The 24,682-nt window shown below is 39.0% G+C and overlaps 1 protein-coding gene across 6 annotated transcripts in view; it reads right to left on the reverse strand.

The window, feature by feature from the left end:
- Positions 1-624: 624 nt before the first annotated feature.
- Positions 625-24,682, reverse strand: part of igsf21a (immunoglobin superfamily, member 21a) — a 241,972-nt gene continuing 217,914 nt past the window's right edge. For 3 of the 6 annotated variants that reach the window (XM_085160777.1, XM_085160778.1, XM_085160772.1), the window contains 4 exons: positions 21,508-21,988; positions 12,760-12,860; positions 10,757-10,949; positions 7,113-8,094 (listed from right to left, as the gene is read on the reverse strand). In XM_085160777.1, coding sequence (XP_085016903.1) covers positions 7,847-8,094; positions 10,757-10,949; positions 12,760-12,860; positions 21,508-21,988 — 1,023 coding nt within the window. In that variant the 3' untranslated portion in view covers positions 7,113-7,846. Of the gene's footprint in view, positions 2,218-7,112; positions 8,095-10,756; positions 10,950-12,759; positions 12,861-21,507; positions 21,989-24,682 lie in introns of those variants that run through there. The other 3 variants (XM_085160774.1, XM_085160775.1, XM_085160773.1) reach the window with 3 other exon arrangements.

Consider the following 24,682-nt stretch of genomic DNA (forward strand, 5'->3'; position numbering starts at 1 on the left):
TACTGCTAAGATGTGGACAACAGTAACACAGCCTTATCCACAAACTATTTAGGACAGACGTCTTCTGGCATGATGATTAAATCATATAAAGCCAATTGGCACATTGTATTGTATTCAGAAATGGACCCTTTTTTCTCACTTGAATGTAAAACGAGTGCGTGAAAGCAAAAAGCACAGAAGTGCCTCTTGAATAAAAATTACAATGATAGCCGAGTTAGAATACTATACAGTGGGTGGACAAGGATTTGTGCCCTTTGCTTCCTTTGCCAGATAAAACATCATTCAAAGCACATATGACTGTTTGTTAATAATGTTTGTGCTCTGCAGCTCTCATCTCCCGTATGCAGTATGCAATATGGATAGTACTTTGGCAAGGTGAGCTGATATCCCAAACAGATAGGTCTATCCTTTCGGTTCACCTAAGCTTCAAAATCTCTCCTCTTACCTCCCACCTGGTTTAAACCTTAATCCCTTAATACATGTTGGGTCCTTAGAATAGCTTAAATTGCAATTCTTGTGAAGTCCAAAAAATGCAGGATTACATTGCATTAAGCTATCTTTCACTGAAAGGCCAGAAACCGCAAAGAGTTAATGGCAATGTCAGAATCTCCTTCAAAAACCACGCTGAGGTCCATATCGTTAGAAAAAATCAAAAATACGTCTTTTTCTCTACAGAGTCGATCAGCACACGTTCTTATACATTATGGTGGGATTTTATTCAAATAATTTCAACAGTTCTTTCAACCATCTTGATTAGCATGTGTCTTCTGTATGAGTAATAATGCTGCATATCACCTGTACACAGCATTAAAAGGCAGGACAATAAAAATCATTTGTGAAACACGGTTGAACACTGTTTTAAGCAAAGTCAAGGCTTTTGAGTTTTGTCATCTCTCCATTTTAATAGAGGTGAAATGAAACAAATGCAACAACCCTGTTTACACAAGCTGCCTCAGGTGAACTCCTCCCTGGGATGGCGGCTAAAATGATCCTACTAGTACTGTAAATGTCTGGGTAAGAGTTACGTATTGTACACAATGTAGGTCACTTAAGATAGTATGTCACAAGTAAATAACTGGATTACAGGCCAGTGACAATGAGTTGCAGTGCTGTCATTTGCAACACACCAAAAGGAGAAAGAATCTTCAAACGTCACATGCACCACAACCCCAAAACAGCAGACATATGTTAGATACTTTTTACTCTGTCCTTGGAGACCTGCCATATAGATATAAAAACCCGAAATGAGAAACAAAAAGGCTGTTAATGTTTCCATCCTTTTCAGCCAAGAATTATCTCTGAAAACAGAGTTGAATGAAGTACAAACAAGGGTGGAGGAGTGTAAACTCCAATTATTTCAGCAACCATCCCTCACCATAACCCATATAACCTCTTTTAATTATTTTTCAGTATTTACACTGATGTACACAAAATACACTCAAAATGAGATTTTTTTTCTAGTTTCTGCATTTAAATCCTCTTGTACATTCTGAGCCATCAGAAAGAAAAACAAAAGAAAAGAAAAAAATAAATTTGTATATTAATAAAAAAGCGTCTCCACTTCGAGCATCTGTATTTATTCTCCCATGGTTTATCAGCTTGCTCTCAGTCAGGTACATCCCAGGATATGTAGCAGGTGTGGTTGATGTGGTGTCGCAGTCTAAAATCGGTTCCATTTTTCACATCTCAGTACCAATTTCAGTACCAATAATATTGTGAGTCAATAAAATAAAATCCAAATGCTTTTTTTTCTTTTCCATTTTAAATCAACTGATTTTATTGGTCAACAGGCAGACGTGGGACAAGAAACGAAAAAAAGGTGTAACTGGGCGGGGCTATATAGGAGGTGGTTACTGTCATGTTCATCATGTTGTTCTTTTCATATCATTATCTTGGTTATTATTTTTGTTACAAAAACAGTGTAGAGCCATCGTGTGGTGGCACTGTTTCCTGATCGACTGACGTATGCAGGGTCTGTTGATGACTGGAGAAGGCTTTTGGGACTGTGGGAATTGTGTTTTGTGTGATTGTGTGTGTGTGTGTGTGTGTGTGTGTGTTACTGTGTGCATGTGTTGATGTTACATAAGAAGGGCAAGTATGCGTGTATATGTGTGAGCGAGAACGTCTTGGATGAGAGGTTTCACGTCAGTTCCACTGTCACTGTGAGGACAAGTGCCATCCACGTTAATCCGAGCATATCCATGCGGGGGGCTTCATCTACAAAACCAAAGAAAACGACAATCAGACCGTTTCATTCATCGTTTCGATGTATTGTAGTGCATTAATAATAAATTAAAAAAAACAAAGCAATTGTTCATCCCACTGAGCAATTCTTCTGAATTATACTCGTGCTTGAAGTGGCTAAATATTAGTGATGGGTCGTTCGCGAACGAAATGGCTCTTAGAGCCGACTCTTTGACGTGAACGATGTGAGCCGGCTCCTTATCGCGAGCCGTCACGTGGGTTTTCTTTCTTTCTTTCTTCCTCTCTCTCGCACTTTTTTTCCGCTTCACTCCGCACGCGAGCCTTGTGCTTTACGCTGGGCAGAGGGGGGAGGGGCGGTAGTTACACTCAGTAGTACTGAGTGTAACTACTACCCCTCCCCCCAGTGCTCCAGGATGCTGGGCGCAGTGTTGAGCTTTTGTTACCTAGTGGCTACACAAGCCAACAAGTACCAACGACCGGATTTGGTGTGTGGTAGTAACAGGTAAATGAACGTTGTTTTTAAATTATTTGAATATATATGAGTGCTTGTGTATAAATACACAAACAATACACACATGCTTTCAATTGTGTAATTTAAGTGATCTAGTAGCTCTGCTTTGGAAGTTCAGTTCATGCTAGAAATGTGTTTTGGAGTTTGTATGTGTTTTGTCTGTAGGGGCCACGGCATACATTTATATATAAACATATATAAATAAAACCACTTTTTTTTTACATTAGTAATTCCTTTTGTGCATAATTAATTTATTATTGTTAATAATAAATTAATTAAAGCAACAAAACAACCTGAAGAGCCGGTTCGGAGCCGAAAGAGCCGGCTCTTTTTAGTGAGCCGAGCCGAAAGAGCCGGATCTCTAAAAAGAGCCGGAAATCCCATCACTACTAAATATGTTATTTACAGTAAAATAGGAATTTCATTAAGAAGGGATTTTTAAGGGCATTGAACTGTTCTATGTTTTCACTCAACTGAAAACAATTAAATAAACAAGACCATATTGTGATGGGATCATAACAGCTGCCAGTGAGTTTTCCCACCAGGCCTATTGTGGAAAATATTTTTATGTTTATAAACCAGATAAAGACACCTATGAGACTTACAAATACATTAAGAATGCAAAAGACTGTGTTATCAGAGCTTAAAGCGGCTCAAGGCCTACTTCAGGTGCCCTTTACCCAGTACTCACGGGTGACATGATACCATCTTCACAACCGATCCCAACTATACACCTGTAAAGTTTTGGGACTGTATCTTGCACAGCTGTCCATATACCCACCTGAAAGTACTTCAAACCACTTATTTGACAGTTCCACCTATAGTAGGCATCCCTAGGACCACATTTTGCCATGAAACACAGACAGTTAGACAGACTTACAAGGTGAAAACAATAGTGGCCATGCTGCTGTAGCTTATAAAATTGTTTATGGCACACACATAAACTATTTTAACCTGATTGTTGCTTATAGACTGAGACTTTGCTTCATCAGAAAAACATTTCTTCTCTAAATGTCTCAACTCAGGGGGCTTGAAATCACTTGAGGTACAGCTACAATCAAAATTATTTAGCCCTGCTGAGCTGTTAAGGGTTTATCTATTAAACCTTCCAAAGATGTTTATAAATTTTTATAAATCACATTTGAGTCGAGAGATGTAATCAAAATAACATGTTTAAAATGTTTAACATCTTATGTAGGTGGATGACATTTTTGAAATACATCCATTCGTTAATTTTCGTAACTGTGTGTTCAATTCAGAGTGAAATATAGAAATGTAGATGAGAATGATTCAATTATTTTATAAAACTATTTTATAAGACATGAAAGGCCCAGACAAGAAGACATCACTAACAAAACAAGCACACATGGATGTGGTTGCCTTTAGCTGTTGCAGAAAAGGGAAAAATCGACTGTGACTGACATTACGGATTTGGTGAAATACCAGGCAATTTAGCCCAGGCACATGCCTGGTGGTCATCTCAGCCCCGGGATATGAATCATCTTGAAAATCACTCGTTTGGGATTTAACAAAAGCACAGGAAGAATGGACTAGCAGTCAAAAAAGAGAGGTACCAGAAGCCTGTGAGAAACTACACAGAAACACTTATTGGAGATCTAAAGTCGAGGGATCCTATTAAAAGCTGCCTGCTATTGGATCTTTAAAGAGAAATTTCAATTTATATTTAGCACTATTAGCAAAGTCAACATTATGTTTCAAGATTCATAGAAATATAGATTAATGTATTAGTCCTTCTTTAAATGTTGAAAACTTTATTTGACACATGTATTCATTATATTTTGACACATTACTCCAACTTCTTGCTGCTTAAGAGGGTTAAATGATTTCCTATTGCAGCTGAGTAATAGTAAATCCCTGTTTTCCTCTGCTTTTGAAGTGCAAAATAATATGATACAGCAATGACATAAAATCCAAAAATCCCTGTTTGATCTTGCTAACTGTTAAGCTGAATATAAACATTGTTTTTTATTTCTCATTCTTGAAAAATTAAATGCTTGGATATAGTGAACAATACTTCTATTTACAGTGTTTGCGCTTTTCATTTAACAGCATTGTCCTATATTACAGAAGAGAAGTCATGAAAGAAACATGCTTTGTGCAGCTAATGCTTTCTGAACCTCCCTTGTGGCTGCTGAGGGAGGAAAGTTGTGAACGACCGTGGGTGTGTCTTTGCTGATATAACCGGCAATTTGTCCCAGTAGTGCCAAGACTGTGGCTACAATCACTCTCACTATGAGAGGATGACCACACTGTGTGCGGCAAGATTGAGGTTCAAAATTTAATCTGGTTAGGCCTGTTAGATAACACAGCCAAGCGATTCTGAAGGATCCACCCGCTCCACCCACTGACAAATGTTAATTAGTAAGAGTTAAATCAAAAAGAGTTTCACAAATTAATCAGGATTCCACGATAAATCACTTCTGAAGGTTAATTTCAGGAGAACTCTAGAGTGCCATCTGACGTTTTACATACATTAAATTCCACTCTATTTATGCAAGTCACATAACATCAGACAATAACAACTGGATCTTTTCAATAAATACCGCATCTCATTTGGTAATGAGCTCACCCAACCATAAGATCATCATCTGAGGTTCTATTCCAGTCTACAGTCATGGATGCAAGTCACCCAGCCATCTGTTTACCTTCAGTTTTTGGCTCAGACCTCAATGCATTTCTGCCAACCTGATTTTTTTTAGACAACTGGGACTGATTTCTGTGGCAACATGTTTTTTAAAAAAAGAAGGGTGACTTTACCTCAGATATACTGGCTCTAAAATGTCAGCTGGAATCATAATGCTTTCTTTTGACACGAATACTTTGACTCCAGAGAAGGTTTAAGTTAAGTTAGCTGGCTTTACAAATCGGCTCGACATTTCTGACAGTGGCTTTGACGCATCCGTTTGTATGCCCACCAGTCTGGATCCTTTCTGATCTGACTTGTGTTCTAATAAAGGTTTTTGGAAAATGTATATTATGTGATTACTACACACAGCTCTTGCAATATTGCTATTTTTGACTCAGTGAATGCAAAGTCCGTCAGCTATGACTTGTATTGAATCTTGCCTTATGGTTAAACAGCTGTGTCTCAGCAAAGCGGATGCATTTTGCACCATAGGGCGACAATTCCAAACTCGTGATGCTTCTACCACCCTTGGCTGACTGGTAGAGTTTTATGTGACAGGAAACATGTCACATTTTTATTCAAAATTCACTCATCTATTAAATTCCGTTCATTGCAACATCATGTAGCTTGACAATTTGTTTCAGACACTAGTATTCTTGTCTATGACAGACTTGACTGACTGGCAGATGTGGCGCTTCCTACTTGCACCAGATGAGGAGTCCAGCATTCAGGCATTAAGCTGCGGCACGTGTGTAGTGACCTCTTGGGGCTATGTTGTACCAATTTGACTTGCATGCAAGGCATGTCTGCGCGTCCATGCTGACCTGATTCTGTCCTTGCTGTGACACACCTGCTCCTGTGCTTACCATAGCATTTGCATTCCTAGATTTGCATCCTTAAGATAGGAAGGGAACAGGAGAGGAAGACGGGGGGGGGGGGGGGGGGGGGGGGGGGGGGGGGGGGGGGGGGGGGGGGGGGGGGGGGAAACAAATGGCAAAATGAAGAGTAAAAAAAATGGATAGTGGGAGAAAGGTTTATAGGAAACAGGAAAAAAATAGTAAAGTGCTGCTGGACTACAAGGCTGTTCAAATTTTGCCTGACTTTAAGCTTAAAGACAGCTCTGCATGCCATCTGCTTGGGAAGCTGTTCCCACTGTTTATTGGGACAAACATAGGCAGTGCACACATGCACTGAGGATTATACTTCAGGCAAATATATTATTCAGATGTGTTTTCCAGTTAAGCAAAATCAAATCCTTGCCAAAAAAATAAATAAATAAATAAATAAAAAAAAATAAAAATTAAAAAAAAAAATAAAAAAAAATATATATATATATATATATATATATATATTATGCCTTACATATATATGTACATGTATATGTATATATATATATATATATATATATATATATATTATGCCTTACATATATATATATATATATATATATATATATATACATATATATATATATATATATTATGCCTTACATATATATATATATATATATATATATATATATATATATATATATATATGTAAGGCATAATATAGGTTCTTCATTCCTTTTGCATCTAAAAGTAAGAGAAGTTACAATTTACAACAGCTAATAAATACACTCCTGTGTGAACTAATCCACAAATAGTGTCATGCTGTACTTCATCACTTTTGATGGGGGGAAATTAGGAAATTACACTAGAAAGAGTCTCCATATGTTTAACTGAGTTATCCCTATTTCTGTATCTAAACCCTGATTTCTGTCCCTATATGATTATGTTCTTATTTGAGTCTTGGTGAGTCATGATTCAGAAACCCACCAGTCAAGAATCCAGAGTCTGGCTTTTAACCAGCTCTGAATGTTTTCTTATACTACAGCATAATCTGCACTCCACATGAGGCAGACGTGATGGAAAATCTGCATCAAAAACAGAGATTGTGAGCTAGGCTCACGAGAAAAAAAACAGGAAAAATAAATATGATGGAGGAGGGAAAATAGAAAAAACAGAGAGAGGAAAATAAGGTGGTGACAAAAGGAAAAGAGCTACCAAAAATGGATGAAGCACTAAGAGAAACTGGCACTGGGAGATAGAAAGTGAGTACAAAAGCCAGGGAGATAGAACTGAAAGACAAACAGAAAAAAATTAGAGCTAAAAGAGAGAGGGACGGGGCAAGAAAACAGGAAAGATGGAAAGGTTGTTGTCACAGCCCTGCGGCTTCTCCTGACAATCCCTCATCTTTACATATGATAATCTCAGAAGCCGCAAATGAGGCACCAATGGATATATGAAACACCGATAATCTCACACTTAGCCATAAGTGACAGGCACGGTTAGTCAGTGGAAGGGTTTGTTGCTTGCTGGTACTGAACATCAGCAAAGATTAATCCTGAATGAATCACTCTCAAGCAGTGTATCTGGGGCAAAGTATTCAGGGCAGAATCAAAAAACATCCACCTGTCAATACGCTGAACGTCGAAACCGCAGTCAGCTAAAGAATTTGGTACTTTGATCAGTGCTACGTTTCTGCACACATTTTCTCACTGAACCGACTGCAGTGTCACAGTTTGTTCTCATATTACATACAGCATGTCTGAAAATGTGATAATCAAACAATACAGCCAGAATTATGAGATGCATTATATTGAAAAACACACACACTGAATGCTTGTCAGCTCTGTGGTTGAAATACTTACTGTTTAGATTCTGTGTGTTTTTCATCATGCTCGGATTTTCTGTTGAAAGGACAAAAAAAGAAAGATCAGGGAAACAATCAACCATTAATGTAGACACAGTTTATGTATAGAACTGAATTATATGCAAACAAAGAAGGAAAACAACTTAAAAAAAAAAGAGAAAAACACAGCAATATCTGACAAAAGCTGTAGCTTTTAGTGACACTGAACTATGAAGTTCCTGTAGCACATGCTAAATGGCAGGTCCCCAGTCGGAAAGGCTGGGGCTGCAAATGGACCTGGGAACACACAGCACTGCAAAACAACAACCTAGACAATTTTTTAGCAGCACTGAGATCCGTGAACTAAAGCTGTGGCAAGGCAGTCTTAGAAAGATGTTTGGAGAAACCTACTGCACCTTTAATAAGCAGCATTGGTGTCTACCCTGCACAATCCTCTCTGACCATGTAGTTTCAAAGACCTCATAGGGATGAACTAATTGCAAAAAAGGGAGCAGTGGGTTTTCAGAGCATTGACAACAACCTTTAATTCCACTTTGTGAGCTATTTTTGGATGTTAGATGTTGTATATGAGCAGGTGGAAGCCACATATAAAGCACAGTGTGAAACTTTACTTGTTTCATTGCAACCATATTAAGATAGCAGCTCCTCTGAGATGCCCAGAGAAATTAGTGTCTGCACTCTCCATATGCACGCTTGTGTTTGCCTGCCCAGCACATTTGCATAGGCATACATATTTGCGTGTCTCTGCATGTGTGTGAAGTACAGTTGTCTGCCTGTGTGTTTGTCCCTACCGGGTTTCTCATTTCTGCTGACTCACTTCACAGTAATCTGACTGGATATTATCACTGAGGGTGGCTAGAAATGTACATCATCAAGACATGAACGCTGCTTGTCATTGGCGGAGCGTCTCTATAGCAAGCTATCATTATACTCTATTATTCTTGATGATGTATACTGAACATTTAGTGAAGTGAGCAGAGCCCCCAAGTACTTCTATCTCTTCATCCCCCCTACCCCGGCAGGTGTCTCATCTCAAGGCCATGGGGGATGGTGCCAAGGTCACTTAATCACCATTTACTTCCCCTTAGAGTGAGTGAAGGCAATCTACAAGGAGAAGGCAGACAGATGGGCCATACTAGGCACATAGCCCATGACACCTGAGGATGCATCAGGGTGTTAAATAGACATTAGTGCACTTCCTAGCAAAACGCTTCTCAAGGTAACGCCCGCCTAAAGTGGCACTTTTCCCTTAAAGTGGCTTCTTATTAGACCTGCCCAGTAATTTGTACATTTGTGACACACTTAAACCCTGATCAAAGGAGTGTTTCAGGTGCAGAGATAGAAAGAAAAGAGGATAACATGTTCTTTGTTTCAGAGTTGCCCAAGTACAAAAATGGTGTCAAGCTGATTTATGTTAGTAGGGGCACTGCAGGACTGAAACCCCTGCATGTGCATACTACACATTTCTGAACTTCCCCAAAACATCTCCCAGTTTTTCTTGCTTAACTTGACATCTGTATAGTACAAGTGTCAAAAATTCTCTTTACACAAGTACTGCGTAAGAGGAGTGGCTGTATCTATCTATAGTTATCGCACTTCCAAATACAGGTCTCTGTTACATGAATGCTTCACAGTAGCTCCACTCAAAGATGACCCAACATCTTTTAGCATCTGGTATGCATGCAGGCTTGGCAGCGTTGCTGCCACAGAGAAATTATAGACAGTCATCAAGAAAGATGTGCTTAGTTTTTACAGGTAGCATTGAACATACATTTAAAAAGGTATTATTTTAGCTGACTTAAAGACAAATAATGTCTGCCTACGTCTGGCTGTAACTCTGCTGTAGCCTTTTTAGCCATGAGGTCATTCAAATAAACCAATTTAATTTCTGGATATCATTTACAATATGACTTTTCAGGGAAAAGTGAGTCAGGGGATATGTTTCAACACGGGACCGACAGATTAAATTGTCAATGCACTCGTGCAAAGTGACATTTAGCTGTAACAGAAGTCATTTCATTGGAACTCTCAGAAAGGCAGATCCCAGTTCTTCCATGAGTGTCCAGTGCAAACAGAGCCAGAGGAGCACGGCACACAGACATAACAGAACCTGTAAGCATTCCAGCTCCCACATCAACACCAGCAAATGAAGTACTTCTAGTTTTTGATGAACATTTTACTTTGGCTTTGCCATTGAACAAAGTGCTTTTCTAACACTGCCAACAACAAAGTCTTTTGATTTTAGCATGAGCCTTTGATACCATAGTTGTGTTTTGGTGTTTAAGTGAGAACAGCTGAGGACATGCCATTAATGGTATAGTCACTAAATCCCTTGCTAGAGAATAGTTATTCTCAAAAGTGCTGCCCTTAAAATAATGCACTGTGGAAGCAATTACAATCTCTTATTAATCACACACTCAACAGCATTAATGATTTATACCTAAAAGCGGTCGCATAAATCTCTTAAGTATTCTTCAAAGGTATTATAGATACATTAAAACAAATTTTGTAGAATTACGAAATTTTCTTTGACATTTAAATGTGTAAAATGTGTGCCTATGAAACTGTGACAAACATTATTTCATATTTATTGTCCCGTAAATAATTCATCAAAATTAAATATGATTTCAGTTTAACTGCTAGTGTAGCAGCTGCTTCAGAATGGGACCAGAGTATGTTGCAGAGTTCAGCGTACATACCGAAGACTATGAGGCGAGTGTGCGTATCTGTGGAACCCAGAGGATTCTGGGCTGTGCAACGATACATGGAGCCGTTAAGCTCAGCTGGCACTCTCTCCAAAATCAGCTCCCTCCCCTCTCGCTGAGTGCTCCCATCCAGCAGGCGGCCCCCCACCCTCGTCCAGGTGAAGAGTGGCTCAGGGAAAACCTCGTTCTATCAACACCCAAATGGAATGGAAAGAAAAATAGGAACGAAAAGAAAAAAAAATGCAGATGAATGGTGTTGAAAGGGCAGAACAGAGAAAATCTGTGAGTGTCAGCCAAGAGATTAACAGCAAAGTATACATGAATAATACAAGCTCCAATTTCCCCCTAATGCAAAGGCAAGTTAACAACATGCATTAATAATAATGCTTCACTTTACAACAGTTTTACACAAATAGGCGTTTGTATCACTCTAACTATGCATCCTCAAAGGAAAAATTACATGACAAAAAAAAGACACATTTGAAAGATTTCTAAAGAACACGCTCCAGTCTCCAGGGCTCAGAGCCCCGGTCTTAGGGATGTCTTGAAATCTCAGGACCATAACCTCACATTTTGACAAAAACATACCACATGAAGTTACTGTAGAACTGAAGTCCTGTATGTGCTATCACTAACTGTGCTGAAAACGTAACCATCAGTGTGGCTGTTTCTGCTCAAGAGTAGTTTTTCCTACAGAGGTCCATGAACTCAAGAGCTAGCTTATTTGGCAAATTCACAAATGTAGAGTGAAGCTAAAAACAAACTACTGCAGTTTGCCCTTCTTCCACAGTTTTTCAAGCACAGTGCATACTCTACTATAGATGTGAGCAAGTCTACTGTGTTTTAAGACAGTACAATCTTAAACTTGAACTTGTTGCACTTGTTTTTAAGACAATGATGTAATGAATACTGCTGTATAATAATACGAATATAATTAAAAACATATTCAAGACTGACAAACAAACAACATAGCAATGAGAAGGAACAGAAAAAAAATCCTCTGTAAAAGAAGCATCAATAACAAATTCCACAGAGGAACATCTTATTTCATCACAAAGGCGGGCAGCAAAATTATTAGTCTTGGCACAGAATCGTATCTATTGTGAAACCCCAAAGCCTAGGGCCCGGGGAAGGATAAGGGAAATTTGCTTTCTGATCAATCTGTACGCACTGATGCCTACGCTGCTGAAGGGCCCAACTGGCTGCGTGCCACAGTCAAGCCTGTTTATAATAACCAAATGTAACCCTGTTAAAAAAAAGCTTCAAAATAATCTTAAGGTCACTGGGCAGACATGCATGTATAAATCTTTGACGTCAATAACTCAGTGTACTAAACTGACAACAACAACAGTGCAGAATTTTAACTTTGTTCCATAAAATTCATAAATTTAATTTCATTAAATTAAATTTGAAATCTGAAGTATGATTCCTATAGACTACAAAGTAACAAAGGGCACCTGCGCTGTGCACCATTAGGCTGTTTTATATCAGGAATAGCCATATTCGCTTCACCTGACCGACTCTCAATGTGTCATTTCTGTCAAAGATATCAGGACCACCCAGAGACCATTCACACAAAAGACACCTGCTCCTATTTTGGAAAAGAAATCAGGAAGTCTGAAAGCAGCATCACAGCTGATAGCATAGTTTCCAACCTAACATAAGCATGTACTTTTGAATTTATTCATTTTAATTCTTTAGTTTTAGTTTTACATTTGAGGATTTATTGAAAACAAACATTCTGAAAAGCTGCGATGTTTGGCATTTTGGGTGTACTAACTTTACTAACTTTAAGCAAAATGTTGAAATGTAAATACATTTTTTTCAAAATAAATATTGCACATGCTTGAATAAATAGGTTAAAGAAAATATGCCTGTGCCCAGCAAAGTGGTCACTAAAGAGGAAAACTAAACAGGCTTCACTGCACATGTGCACCAATCTCCTCCTATTGCAGACTTAATTAGTCTTTCATTTTCTTAAAACCCCATGCACTTACCCCTGGCGATCCTACCTGGAATCCTTGCACAGTGATGCGCACTGTGTCCCCTACCTTTGCCCTGCTGGGGGACATCAAAAGTTTAGGACCCTTTGGAGCAGCTGAAAAGAAAAAAAGACAGAGAGACAAAGGTCATTGTACTGAGTATGGGGAGCAAATCCTGCTGGGTACCTGTTTGGTCGCAGTGGGAGGGATACAAATACAATTTCCTGTCTATTAAGGTCACAGGCCAAGAGGCGAGGGACCTTCAGGTTCTTTCATCTAAAGAACTGTGCTGGATTTATTCCCCTTTGGAGAGAAAAGGAACTAAATTGGGTAGATACTCATTACTAGAGGAGAATGGGAGTGCAACGGGTGGAGTGTGGAGGCAGTGAGATAAGGGACACTCACAGAGCTAATTCCCTTGTCTTTGTGCGGACAGCAGCCCCCAGATGGCTTTCATTTAGACCATCTAAAACAATGGGGCCCAAGTAGGAGAGGGAGTAGCCAGATTCTAATATCATGGAATAGTGAGGGGCCAGCGATTGTCCTGCGCATGTAGTGTTGAGATAAAATGAATGATTTGCATAATGCTATTAAAAAAAATGAAGGTAAGTCATTTCATTGCAGCTAAACTGCACAGCACGCTGCATTAGGACAATATAAGCAGGTTCTGCACGATTTGTGATGATTAACAGCTCCCCTAAAGATAACTGCTCCAGATGGTGCACAGTTCCATACGTTAAACAAATGGACTGAGCATCACATGCAATGAGACTCAGGCTAAGGGTATCCTATCAGTAACGCCTGTACAATGCAACCCAGGAGTTCTTCTGTTTAATTTGGTTCCAACTCTTAATATAAATCACACAGGGTGTTTGCTTTCATTGATGAACTAAAGCATAAATAAATAAACAGACAAATGACCTATACTTTTCGGCAATTAATCTGGAAACAAACTGTCCACTGCTACTAATGAATCACAGACTTTTCTTAGGCAGTCAATGACTACCAGCCTGTATCAGACTAATGGATTCAGAAATTACACTGTGGATTGTGCATGTGACACTGTCCACAGTATAACATCCTCTCCTAGGGAATGTTATATAAAGCAGAAACAAAAGCAATTTAATTCCATGAAAATTTGCAAAAGAAGCGACTGAAAAGCGATATTATTAATATCATCATAGTCATCATCATTATTTTTATTGTTGTTATTAGCAAAACTTGTTATTCTCTACAAGCTGATGTATCTGTTCAGACCCCAAGCAGTGTAAACGGGTGCAAATTCCAAAAAGAAATTTTGGCAACAGCAACCTTAAAAAAGAAAAATCAAAATCAGGCAAAATAATCACATCTTAGCCCTGGCATCCAAACCGGAGACATCATGTGAGCAATTTGACATGAGTGTTCCATCTCACACTGAAGACGGATGGCATTTAACAGGCTAGTTTTGGCATGGTAGTGTGAAGCACTATATTTCCACCTCCTACACACTAACAGAAGGGTATTTTTAAATACTGGTGTCATGGCGTCACATAGAGCTCGCCAGGCATATGGCTGAGAAGATGATGGCCGATTTCTGGGATTTGCTCCAGCAGTGACAGTTGGCGTCCTACGTCACCATCTTTGATTATGGCAGCATGCAGCGTGATGGACATGTTACAGCTTCTTTGAGCTGAGGGCATCACAGGAGAAATGAGCCACGGTCCCATGAGACCTAATGTCACATAAGGCCCAACTTCTTAAAGAAAGAACTGTTATGACTTTAAGAGAGGTCAGAGAATAAACATGCCCCCCAGAAAAACAACTGCACACCATGCATCAGGTGTGCTTTAATATCAAGAGAAGGAATCAACAGGTCTGCCCAGCTGTACACCAGACTTAAACCATTGAAGGGAACCTACCGTATTAGCCGGGTGACTGGTTCGGTTTAGAAAGAGAAGGTGAAGAGGCTTGCAGCTGAATTTAGAGGCCTGACAGACTGCCAGATTGTACCATCATGATGAATCAGGCCCCATGCTATGTGTTTCTTAGATTTACCTTACACACTAGGTGTCTAAAAACACTAAAATAAGACAGACCGATGACCATGGAATTATGTTGCAGTTGAACAAAGTCACAACATAGCGACATACTGCAACACATTACATGCACACACATGATCCTCATAAATATTCAGACATGCAAACGCACACACAGATCACAGATGTGTTCCTGAAACGGAGCACCTGATGATCAGGACCTGGCACAGCAAAGACTGGACTGTTTAAATTCCTGGAGTCCTTCTCACTGCTGTAGGCTGTGGTGACATTTCCATCTCTTGTCTAATTATATTCTAATAAATCCAAGCCAAAAACTTATTTTCCTTTTTAGGATACACTGTTCATGAATGAACTGACGTTCATGAATAAAATGGTCATGATCTCATAAAGGTGAGTCACTTTTTTAGACTTGTGAAGACCAGCACCAGATTCATTTTCATTTGTATGGTGAGCACAGAGCCAATCATGAATATTCATGAAGTGTGATACAACATTGGTCGATTGTCAGACTGTCGTTCTGTCTCCTGTGGCGATATTAAATCTCTGAAAGATTTATTACTTATGAGCACTGAAAAGATCTCCCTTTCATTTCCTGACCAAACACACCTGAGAGAACCAAGAGGGTGTGTGTATGAGTGCAATTATCCAGTTACAACTGCATAATAAATGAACTGGGTATGTAAGCGATGAGAATCCTAAGGTGAGCTGTTTTACACAGTCACATTGAATTAGAGTTACTGATATACTCTAGAAACGTAGTGCCATTTAGTCTGGCAATAATATTCAACACAATTTGGTACGTGAATCACAACCATATTACCTTTTTTTCCTAAATACTATTCTATTCCAAGATGGATCAAGCTCTGAGCAGGTCAGTGGATGCTTTGAATTTCAAGTACGCTCTAATTACAATCAACAAACGCACATTTTCTGTTCTCATTTTTTTCTACTGATGCTTCTTCCATCTCTTTAAAAGAACAAAGGTAGTGCTAAATTAATGACTTCAAACACAGCACAGAAAGGCTTGTCAAAATATTAACACTTTTGACATTTAGCAAGAGTTTCACAGGGCCCATTTCCCCCAGGTTGTGTCATCTGTATTATCAACATGCGAAAAAGGCAAAGAGCTGTTAGAATCCTTACAGCAATACTTTGTCTTGCGAAGACAGCTCATGCCATTATACCTTCAACTGATGCCGCCTGCCTCCCTCTAGCAAGTGATGTACTATATTTCTATTCACTTGGGAGATGGGGGTGACAGTTATTACATTTTAAAAGACGATTTTGTGGTATGAGAAATTCCCATTTGAAAAAGTGACAATGCCAGTCGCAACAATTGGTTTTTAAATAAGGGCCAAAGGGCTTTGTTAGACAATAGATACTCTTCAGGGATATGGCTGGTAATATTTCATATTTTTCTCAACATCAATGATTTCCATTAAAAGTTTAAAACCATCAACAAATTGATATAAGTACAGTGCCAACGACAGGTGAAACCTCTATTATTTCGTTAGAACTCTATTGCTATCCAAAAACAAACAATAAAAAAACAACAAAAACAAATGTCAAAGAACCTCAATAGTGTGCTAACAGATAAAATAGCTCTATAATAACTTAAAATGAGCAAATCACAACTACAATATATACGCTGCAGCGAGGAATACTCACCAACAAAAAATTCAGGAAAAATCAGTCCACAACTAATTATTAATCCACCATATACCATACACCATATACATGATTTTTGCCTAAAATGAACACTTCCCTTGTCAATCTGGACAGAAAACTGATCCAAAAGCTTCAACAGAAAGGAGTGTCCCATCTCCTCTAATTGATGCCCTGCAGATTCAACCTATTTACCCACATACACATATGGAATCTGGCATAAGGTCTTTTTGGCATACAAGTTGTGAGGAAATAAAACTAAACCTAAAATCCCCACTACATTTTTGTCAAACTTTTTTTCCTCAGGAATAATGTGTTGCCTAACCATTACAGGAGTCAGAGGAGTGTGAGAGAAAGTGACTCTGAAAGTATCAATTTGCTGTATATAGCTAGAAATTCATTATTATGGTTTTTATTATATATGGCAAGTGTCTTTACAGATATCCCTTAATAGCACACTTGAATAGTTCGAAGAAGTACATTACTACTTTCTTCATAGGATGTTGTCAGGTTTAAATTCAAGAAGTTAAAGCCTTTATTCCATAAAACATTATCTTATGTTACTTGTAGGTGGGTCTTTAAACTCTTGATACCAGCTATAAAAGTTGCTGTAAATTCTCCCTTTAACAAACAAACAACACATGCCATTTACACGTGTCAGACCTGTCATTTAGTTCATAAATACAATGTAGATATTATAAATGAATACATTTTGAACAATTTTAATTTAAAAATTGTTCTATAGGTACCATATATGTCGTCAGTCAATGCTGCCTGATCCCCCAAAACTAGACCTTTCAGTTGTATTGACTAACAAGATATCAGATTTTTTTTAGAACTGCATACAGTCCCATTGCACTCAGTCCCAGATATTTAAGAAAATTATATTTTTAATCAGTCAATCAGTGCCATTTATTCAGATGTCTTTGCTCTGTATCCATACCAGTTTGCAGCCAACAATCTATGCTTGTTCACAGTGAGGCTTCCAACACCTTTTGTTGCTTTTTCCAAGAGGAAAAAGCAACAAAACAGGCATTTAATAAGTAAAGTAATGCCTATACCAGGGGTCTGCAACCTTTTACACCCAAAGAGCCATTTGGACTCGGTTTCCATGCAAAAGAAAACACTGGGGGCCGCAAATACTTTTTGACATCTAAAATGAAGATAACACTGTATATAGTGTTTTTTACCTTTATGCTTTGTGTGAACAACTAAGGTGTGTTGCTTATGAAATCCATGAAGTGCTACAGAGAAAATTACATTTTATTTATGTAATCAACACATTTTGAACTCTTAAAGAAATATAACAAAAGGAAAGACACCCAGCTGAACTAAAATGATCCATGTAGCAAACAAAAACTGTTGTCAGCCACCACCCTTATATCGCCTCTGGGCTGTTGGAGCCTTGACCTGACTTTTAAAAAATAATTGGTAAAAAAGCACTATGCTGCTGAAAAATTAAAAATAGATATTTGCAAAATTCTGCCTAAATATGTATTTTACCAGGTTAATGCATGCGGCGGGGCGTGGTCTGCAGCGCCGCTGCAGGGGAGGCGGACGCACCTGAGCGACACCCGCAATCATGCCTTGCTCCCTTTACGTCTGCGCTATCTGTGCTTTTGTGTTGTTGGTAGTGTATGTCGGGCTGTGAGGTGAAAAGCTACAGCCGGCTGTATGCGTACAGCCAGTGGCGGTCCTAGCCTGTTTGGCGCCCTGGGCGAACACTCCCTCTGGCGCGCCCCCCCCCCCCCCCCCCCCCCCCCCCACACACACACACACACACAGACAAAACATATTAAGGATTGTACATAAAACTGTTGTACACACACACATATGAAGAGAGACAGCGTATGCATTGTATGCAAACGGCTACCAAACAGCCATCATAATTCATCACACAATGAGAACAGGACAAATCAACAACTGACAATTAATATTAAAATCTGTAACATAATGTATTGTTTGGAGTTTAGTCTGTTACTGTTGCTATTTTTACCATTTCTTCTTGGAGCAACTGTAACCCACATAATTTCCTTAGTGATTAATAAAGTATTCTGATTCTGATTGTTTCAGGATGACCTGCCATTATCCAATCACACATCTGCTTACCTGCATCTTTTGCTCGTTTCTCCTCCTCTTCTTTTCTCTTTTTTCTAAACTGAGCACCTGATGGCTTTGAACTTTTCTTGTCCATCTTGGTTTTAATGTTGCACTCCAGTATGAACACAAATCCCCCAACCCGAGGATCACCACAACATGACCTAACACACCTACACCTTAGTTCACAGATTCACTTTGTCTAGGGTTTATTTCTGGGATTTCACACAACCCAGGATTCAAATCATGAAGAGATAATGGGCTTGGATTTACATCATTATAAATGAAATGCGCTCTATTTGGAAGCAGCAGGCCCCTCCCCTTTCGACGGGTTGTGTGTGAAACTTTAAATTATAAATTTTAAATTGTTATTGATCCCTTTACCCCGAGTCCTAAAGTGTATATTTATTTTCTTACTCTTCTTATATTTATTGTTTGTTTTCTTGCACTGCTGTAACTGGTCGTCTCGTCGTCTCGTCTCTCTATATACTGGACTGTATGTAGCGGAGATGACAATAAAGTTTACTTTGACTTCAGCAGCGAGCAGGCGCACCGAGGGCTCTCGCGCTCACTTTTCGTGTACAGAATTTCGAAAAAAGACATCGGTGCAAATTTTAAGTCTGTATCATGATGTCTGGTGTTTTCGTGTTTGTTGATTTGTTTTTATTTTGTTTTATTTTGTGAGTTGGTTATTAGATGCTGCTCCAGCCGGTCAGAGAATCCCCCGCCGCCCCGCCCTCTCCTCTCTGTGCAGCAAGCAGCAGGTGCACCTCGCAAACGGAGGGCGCCCTTACTCCCAGCAAATGGGCGTAAGGGCAACTGCCCGTGTCGCCCGTATCTAAAACCGCTACTGCGTACAGCAACCGTGTGTGAAAAGTGGTCAATAAAGAGATGCTGAAAAGCGTGTTCATGCAAACTTCGTCGGTCTGCCGTGATATGTTTACAATGGGACTTCTGCTCCTGAACCTCTGCGCACAGCGTCTGCTAATCGGGGCTGTACGAAGTCAGTAAGCTGTCATCTGTCAGGCGTGAGCGGTGTTTGTCTTTAACATAGTTCACGGTGGAGAATAGCTGCTGACATAATGTGGATCCGAAGATCTATAATTGGCCTGCCTGGGGTTGAAAGTCTCGATAAATGCATGGCGTTTCGGCGGGTATACCGGCTTCCGCGACCGCGAGTGTGACTCTTATTTTGAGCGATGAAAAAATAATAGAATATAATTTTATTTTTATATTTCAATATCACAATAATCTTCCAATTTAGAACTACAAGTTAAAAAGAACTAACATAAATAAAATACACTTCAGCTAAATACTAATTTATTTTTCCCAAACCACGCGCGGAGCCGCAGTATAAGGACTAAAGAGCCGCATGCGGCTCTGGAGCCGCAGGTTGCCGACCCCTGGCCTATACCGACATTTAATAGTATAACTTTAGCAATTTTCTGTGTCCTTCAGACTTGTACTTGAACAGGTGAGTTACAATTCTAAGTTATCGATTTTACGAAACCATTTAGTTTAAAACTATATTTTATTCTGGCCCGTAGAAGTTTTATTCTCACAGTAACAATTCTGATAATCTTTTTCTTTCTTCTACTAAAGAAAGAAAAATGGAGCCTGGATTTAATTATAATCATCATCATCAACAACCTAACACTCTTGTCTCTGGGTGAATCACTGCTTTTGGAAGGTTTAGGTCTAGCACTTAAAAGAAAAAAAGATAAACCCATTAAGCAATAAATTAATAAATACGTTTTTATTTATTTACGTAATATTGAGACAGGGTATTTGTAAAGCTAAAAATAATATTGACACGAAAACATCATCTCCTTCATGCATTGTATTGTCCACTTTTAAGTTAGTAATTAATTTGTAAACGCATTCTCTAAGTACTTAACATAATAACATTTCCTATAGATGAACAATGTAACCATTGCTGCTCACCAGCACTGAAAATGGGGACTTTTAATTAAATGAAAGGCGAGGATGTGACACTGCAATGGTAAGCCAGCCACAGCCTCCTCATTCAGAGCCTCTTTTGCTCTCAAACACTGCTAACTTTTCATGGAAGATATTGTCTCTGTTTATCATGTTACGACTGCTGGCTTCTATCCAGGAGTGTGATGCCAACGTACTGCCTTTGAAGTGTTAATTGGATATGCTGGAAGCCATCTTTGTTTTTGGAATAAAAAAAACCCCCAAAAACAAAATTTTTAAAGTCAGAGTATGTGTGTCTCTCTCTTCGATCAGATGCTATTAAAACTTAATGCTAAGTTTTCCCATAAAGTGTGACTCCTGTTCTCTGAAATCAGTATTTGTGTAGCTATTCCATCGCCTTTGATCGTTTGCAGATGAACAAACAATAATAATCCTAATGCCACTGCGTTTTTCTCCTTCTGATGAAATGGCAAAATTAAGACACTGTCTCTGACACACTAAAGCATATTACTGAAGAGCTTAAAGGAGGTTTTCACTGAGGTTCGAAGAAGTGGAGCATCTCTGTGAGTGCCTTTCCTATAATAAAAAACGTTGGTCAGTGTGTCTAAATTCTCATCTGACTTCTCTAATTCAGGCTGACTTTTTCAATAACGCTCCTGAGTTAACTCAATCTAGCAACAGACAGCTCGATGAATTGCCCCGTCATTCACTGTGAGTTTTGCATTCAGTGTTAAACTTGCAATCTGCTCAGCTGTAACACAATTAAGCAGCATCAAATGAAAATCAGTGTTGTTCTGAGTACATTTGCAACGAAGGCATAAGGAGACCCAAGTCAGTCTCCAAGTGCGGCAACGGGATACGAGGAGACAGCAGGAGATTAAAAGAAAAAAGAAATAAGAAACGAGTGTATGTCTTGCGCTTTTTTGGGTGGCTGGGAAGTGGAAAAGCGGACAGATGAGCAAAAGGTCTGTGTGGGAATGAGTACAGCATGCAAAAGCAATGAGTTGGACAGCATCCTACTCACCTAGAGTGACCTCTGTCTGCATAGGCATGGACAGTGCTGGATGCTTCACTTCGCAGCTGAACAGGGCATCATTATCTAACTGGGGGTTGAGGGTCCAAGTAAGTCGGGCCTGCACCACCACAGAGCCATCACTCTGGGGGATGTGAGTGTGGCTAAAGTAGTAGAGTGGGTCTGTGCTGTGCACCCAGCGGGGGAACTCCCGGCTCACTACTGTCTCTGGAATGACCTCTGTTGCAGGGCTGGGTTCGTAGGCCTGTTGTCCATGAGTGTGGACACGTTGGGGGCTCTCTGTGTACAAGCGGGGCGATCGTCCTTCGGGATCCAAGAGGGAGAGGGACCGCTGTAACTTAGTGTCATCAAGGTCCCTGCTGATCAGTGGCCTGGCTCCCCTCACCCCTGCTGAGCTGCTCCCCTGGTCGTTGGCGGACGGTAGAGTGTAGGAGATCACCTCTATCAGCTCACCATCTCGTTTAAAGTATACCTTTAGGCAGAGAGGCGTTGAAAGAGAAAAACAGATGGAAAGGAGAGCAAAAAAAAAAAAAAATGACATATTTAACTAGATACTTTATCTTTACCAGAAGAGTACACACAAATGCATGACTTCAATTTTGCCCTAATAGAATGTGTGGTCATTAGGAGGCATCACAACAAGCTGCGCGGTAAACACAATATTGACATATTAATTTCAACACTGATTCTCATTTTAGTTCTATTTTGGTGCCAACAACTACTGAGGGCAATATCTGTCTTTTCACCTGCTTAATGCAGCTGAATGGTTACAGCCTATTGCTTACGCTGTCTGTTGGCTGGGACAGCAGCATACAGTGGGATTAATAGATCGGCAGGAAAGATTAAGAACAGAGAGCCCACACAGTAAATTTTGTTTTGCCACAGAGCCATTACACTCAGTATAGAATGTGAAAATATTCAGTTTTTGTTCTCTGTGTTTTATCATCATAACAGCACCATCCACATTCTTATTGCTTTCCTTTCTTAATTGTTAAACATATAGAATAATGCCGTTTTAATTTGAGAATTGTCTCATTTCCTATATCATTCTGCAGTAGCTAGTGCTGCAGTCAGGGATTTCCCTGAATATTACAAGTGTTTCCTTAGCATTTCATGCATCACATAATTTCTCCAGCTGCCTTATCTCTCAATAGAGAATTCATACTCCCATTTCTGCACATAACCTCCAGATATTAGCATTGAAACAAGGTTGTGTAGTTACAGCCTGTGGTATTTTTTGTGCTGTTAATGAACAGAAATTTTAATCCGCAGCTCTTTGGGGAACCTTTGGTCATTTGAATTTAGTTTTTTCAAACTATTATTTGTAGTTCTACAGTTCATTGCTTAGTATGTAAATTTCTTGTGCAGGGACAATATATGCTGTCTCTTTGCGCTAATTTACCAGCCTATATTTGCAATAGGGAACTTTACATTTTATGACTCTTCCAGCAAAAAGAACGATTTATATTTAAAGTGACAGCACAGCACTGGATGTTTTCCATCCCCAACAACAAGAACAACATCATCAACATCGGGGTAGAGGTCAGTTCTAAATTACCGGTATATTCCAATGTGAAACTACCACAGATGTTTCCAGGTAATCATCACACTTCTTGAAGTTTGCTTTAATAGGTTATTAATATGTAATTAAAAAGAAATAGTGTTGCAATTTACAGTCCTGGGTCATGTTATTACACATTAGTCTTATAGGCATATTTTATTTCCACCTAATTACCACCAATTTCGGACCTGTTATTATTACCTGTTGTTATTAAATAAACTTTAATGTAATACTACGCAGCACCACTGTTGATATAAGACAATTACTTGGATTTTTGGCAATCATTTGTTACTTCCATCTTATTACCTTCTTGTTTCCTTTTTAATATGACATTATTATCAAACTGTAACAGAAAGTGCTTCCTAACACTATAGTAATTAGTACAAAAGCAAAGCATTTCAAATGTCATATTGAAATATTTACACTTAGTGGACAGCTTTACCCTTTTGAGTCACATTCACTGTTACATTAATGTTAATTGTAATATGAATATTATTGACAAGGCTGCCTATGTGGGCCCTGCTGCTACTGGACACACAATATCATTATGAGCTGTGTTGTGCTGCAGGGGATTTTTGTGGTATTTATAGCTTACTCATAAAACTTTCTAATGCACAGCAGATGTTACTCAAACCTGCACAACACCTACAGTACAGAGCTACTACAAATTTTTTCTCTCCAAAGTTTGCTTACTTTCGGTTGTTGTAGTGATTGGCACTTTTTCCTCCACCAAATTTTTCTACCAGCCTACCTCATGTGACAGCTTAAAATTCAATAGCACAATGGGAAGTGAAAACATCAACCTTATCCACAATGACCCTATTGCATCTGCTGCTAATTCCTACAGCTACTCAACAACTTGCGTAGAGAAGAAGCTTTTGTCAATGTGTACTGCAGCACCTCATTAATTATCACAGCAGGTGGAGGGAGAGCAGTGCGGATTAGAAAGATCTATGCACCTGTTCTCGAGCTTTTGTTGGACAAAATGGTGTGGGTACACAATAACACCTGTGTTGGCTATAGATTGGTATAATAGGGAATTAATTCAGTAAGCCTAGATAACTGATTTGTTTCCGTAAACATTAACAGACAAGTTCATTTATAGGCATAAAAGAAATATTGATTAAATGTCTGAATGACTTAACAGCGTGCACTGAGCCCTGTGTTACGTCAGCTCTCAACATGTTGAAAATAATACATTATTGAGGCGTTACTTCCAGCAAAATATCAAGCATAAGTTTGCCCATTCATAGTAATCTCACTGTGACTAAAGATTTTTTTTGTCACCTGTCTGGTTTAGTTAAAAGAAAAGGAATAAATGGATGTTTTATCAAAGACATGAATAAAATGAATGACACAAATGTAGCTGCAGGGAGAAACTAAAGTTCTATTTCTGTTTCATTATTCTGCAATTCTGCTCCTTTCCTCTCCCATTAACAGATCATATGTACAGTGGGACATGGATATGGAAAGACTTTAGACAGCGATATAAATAGACATATTCAATATGAAAGTCTTCGAAGAGGAGTTGAGTGACACAAGTCTTTTTAGATTATTTGTTGTGCTGTCTAAATGATTACAGACTAGTCATATTTATTGTGACAA

The sequence above is a fragment of the Neolamprologus multifasciatus genome, chromosome 5 (assembly GCF_963576455.1).
Source record: "Neolamprologus multifasciatus chromosome 5, fNeoMul1.2, whole genome shotgun sequence".
In the NCBI taxonomy this organism is placed as follows: domain Eukaryota; kingdom Metazoa; phylum Chordata; class Actinopteri; order Cichliformes; family Cichlidae; genus Neolamprologus; species Neolamprologus multifasciatus.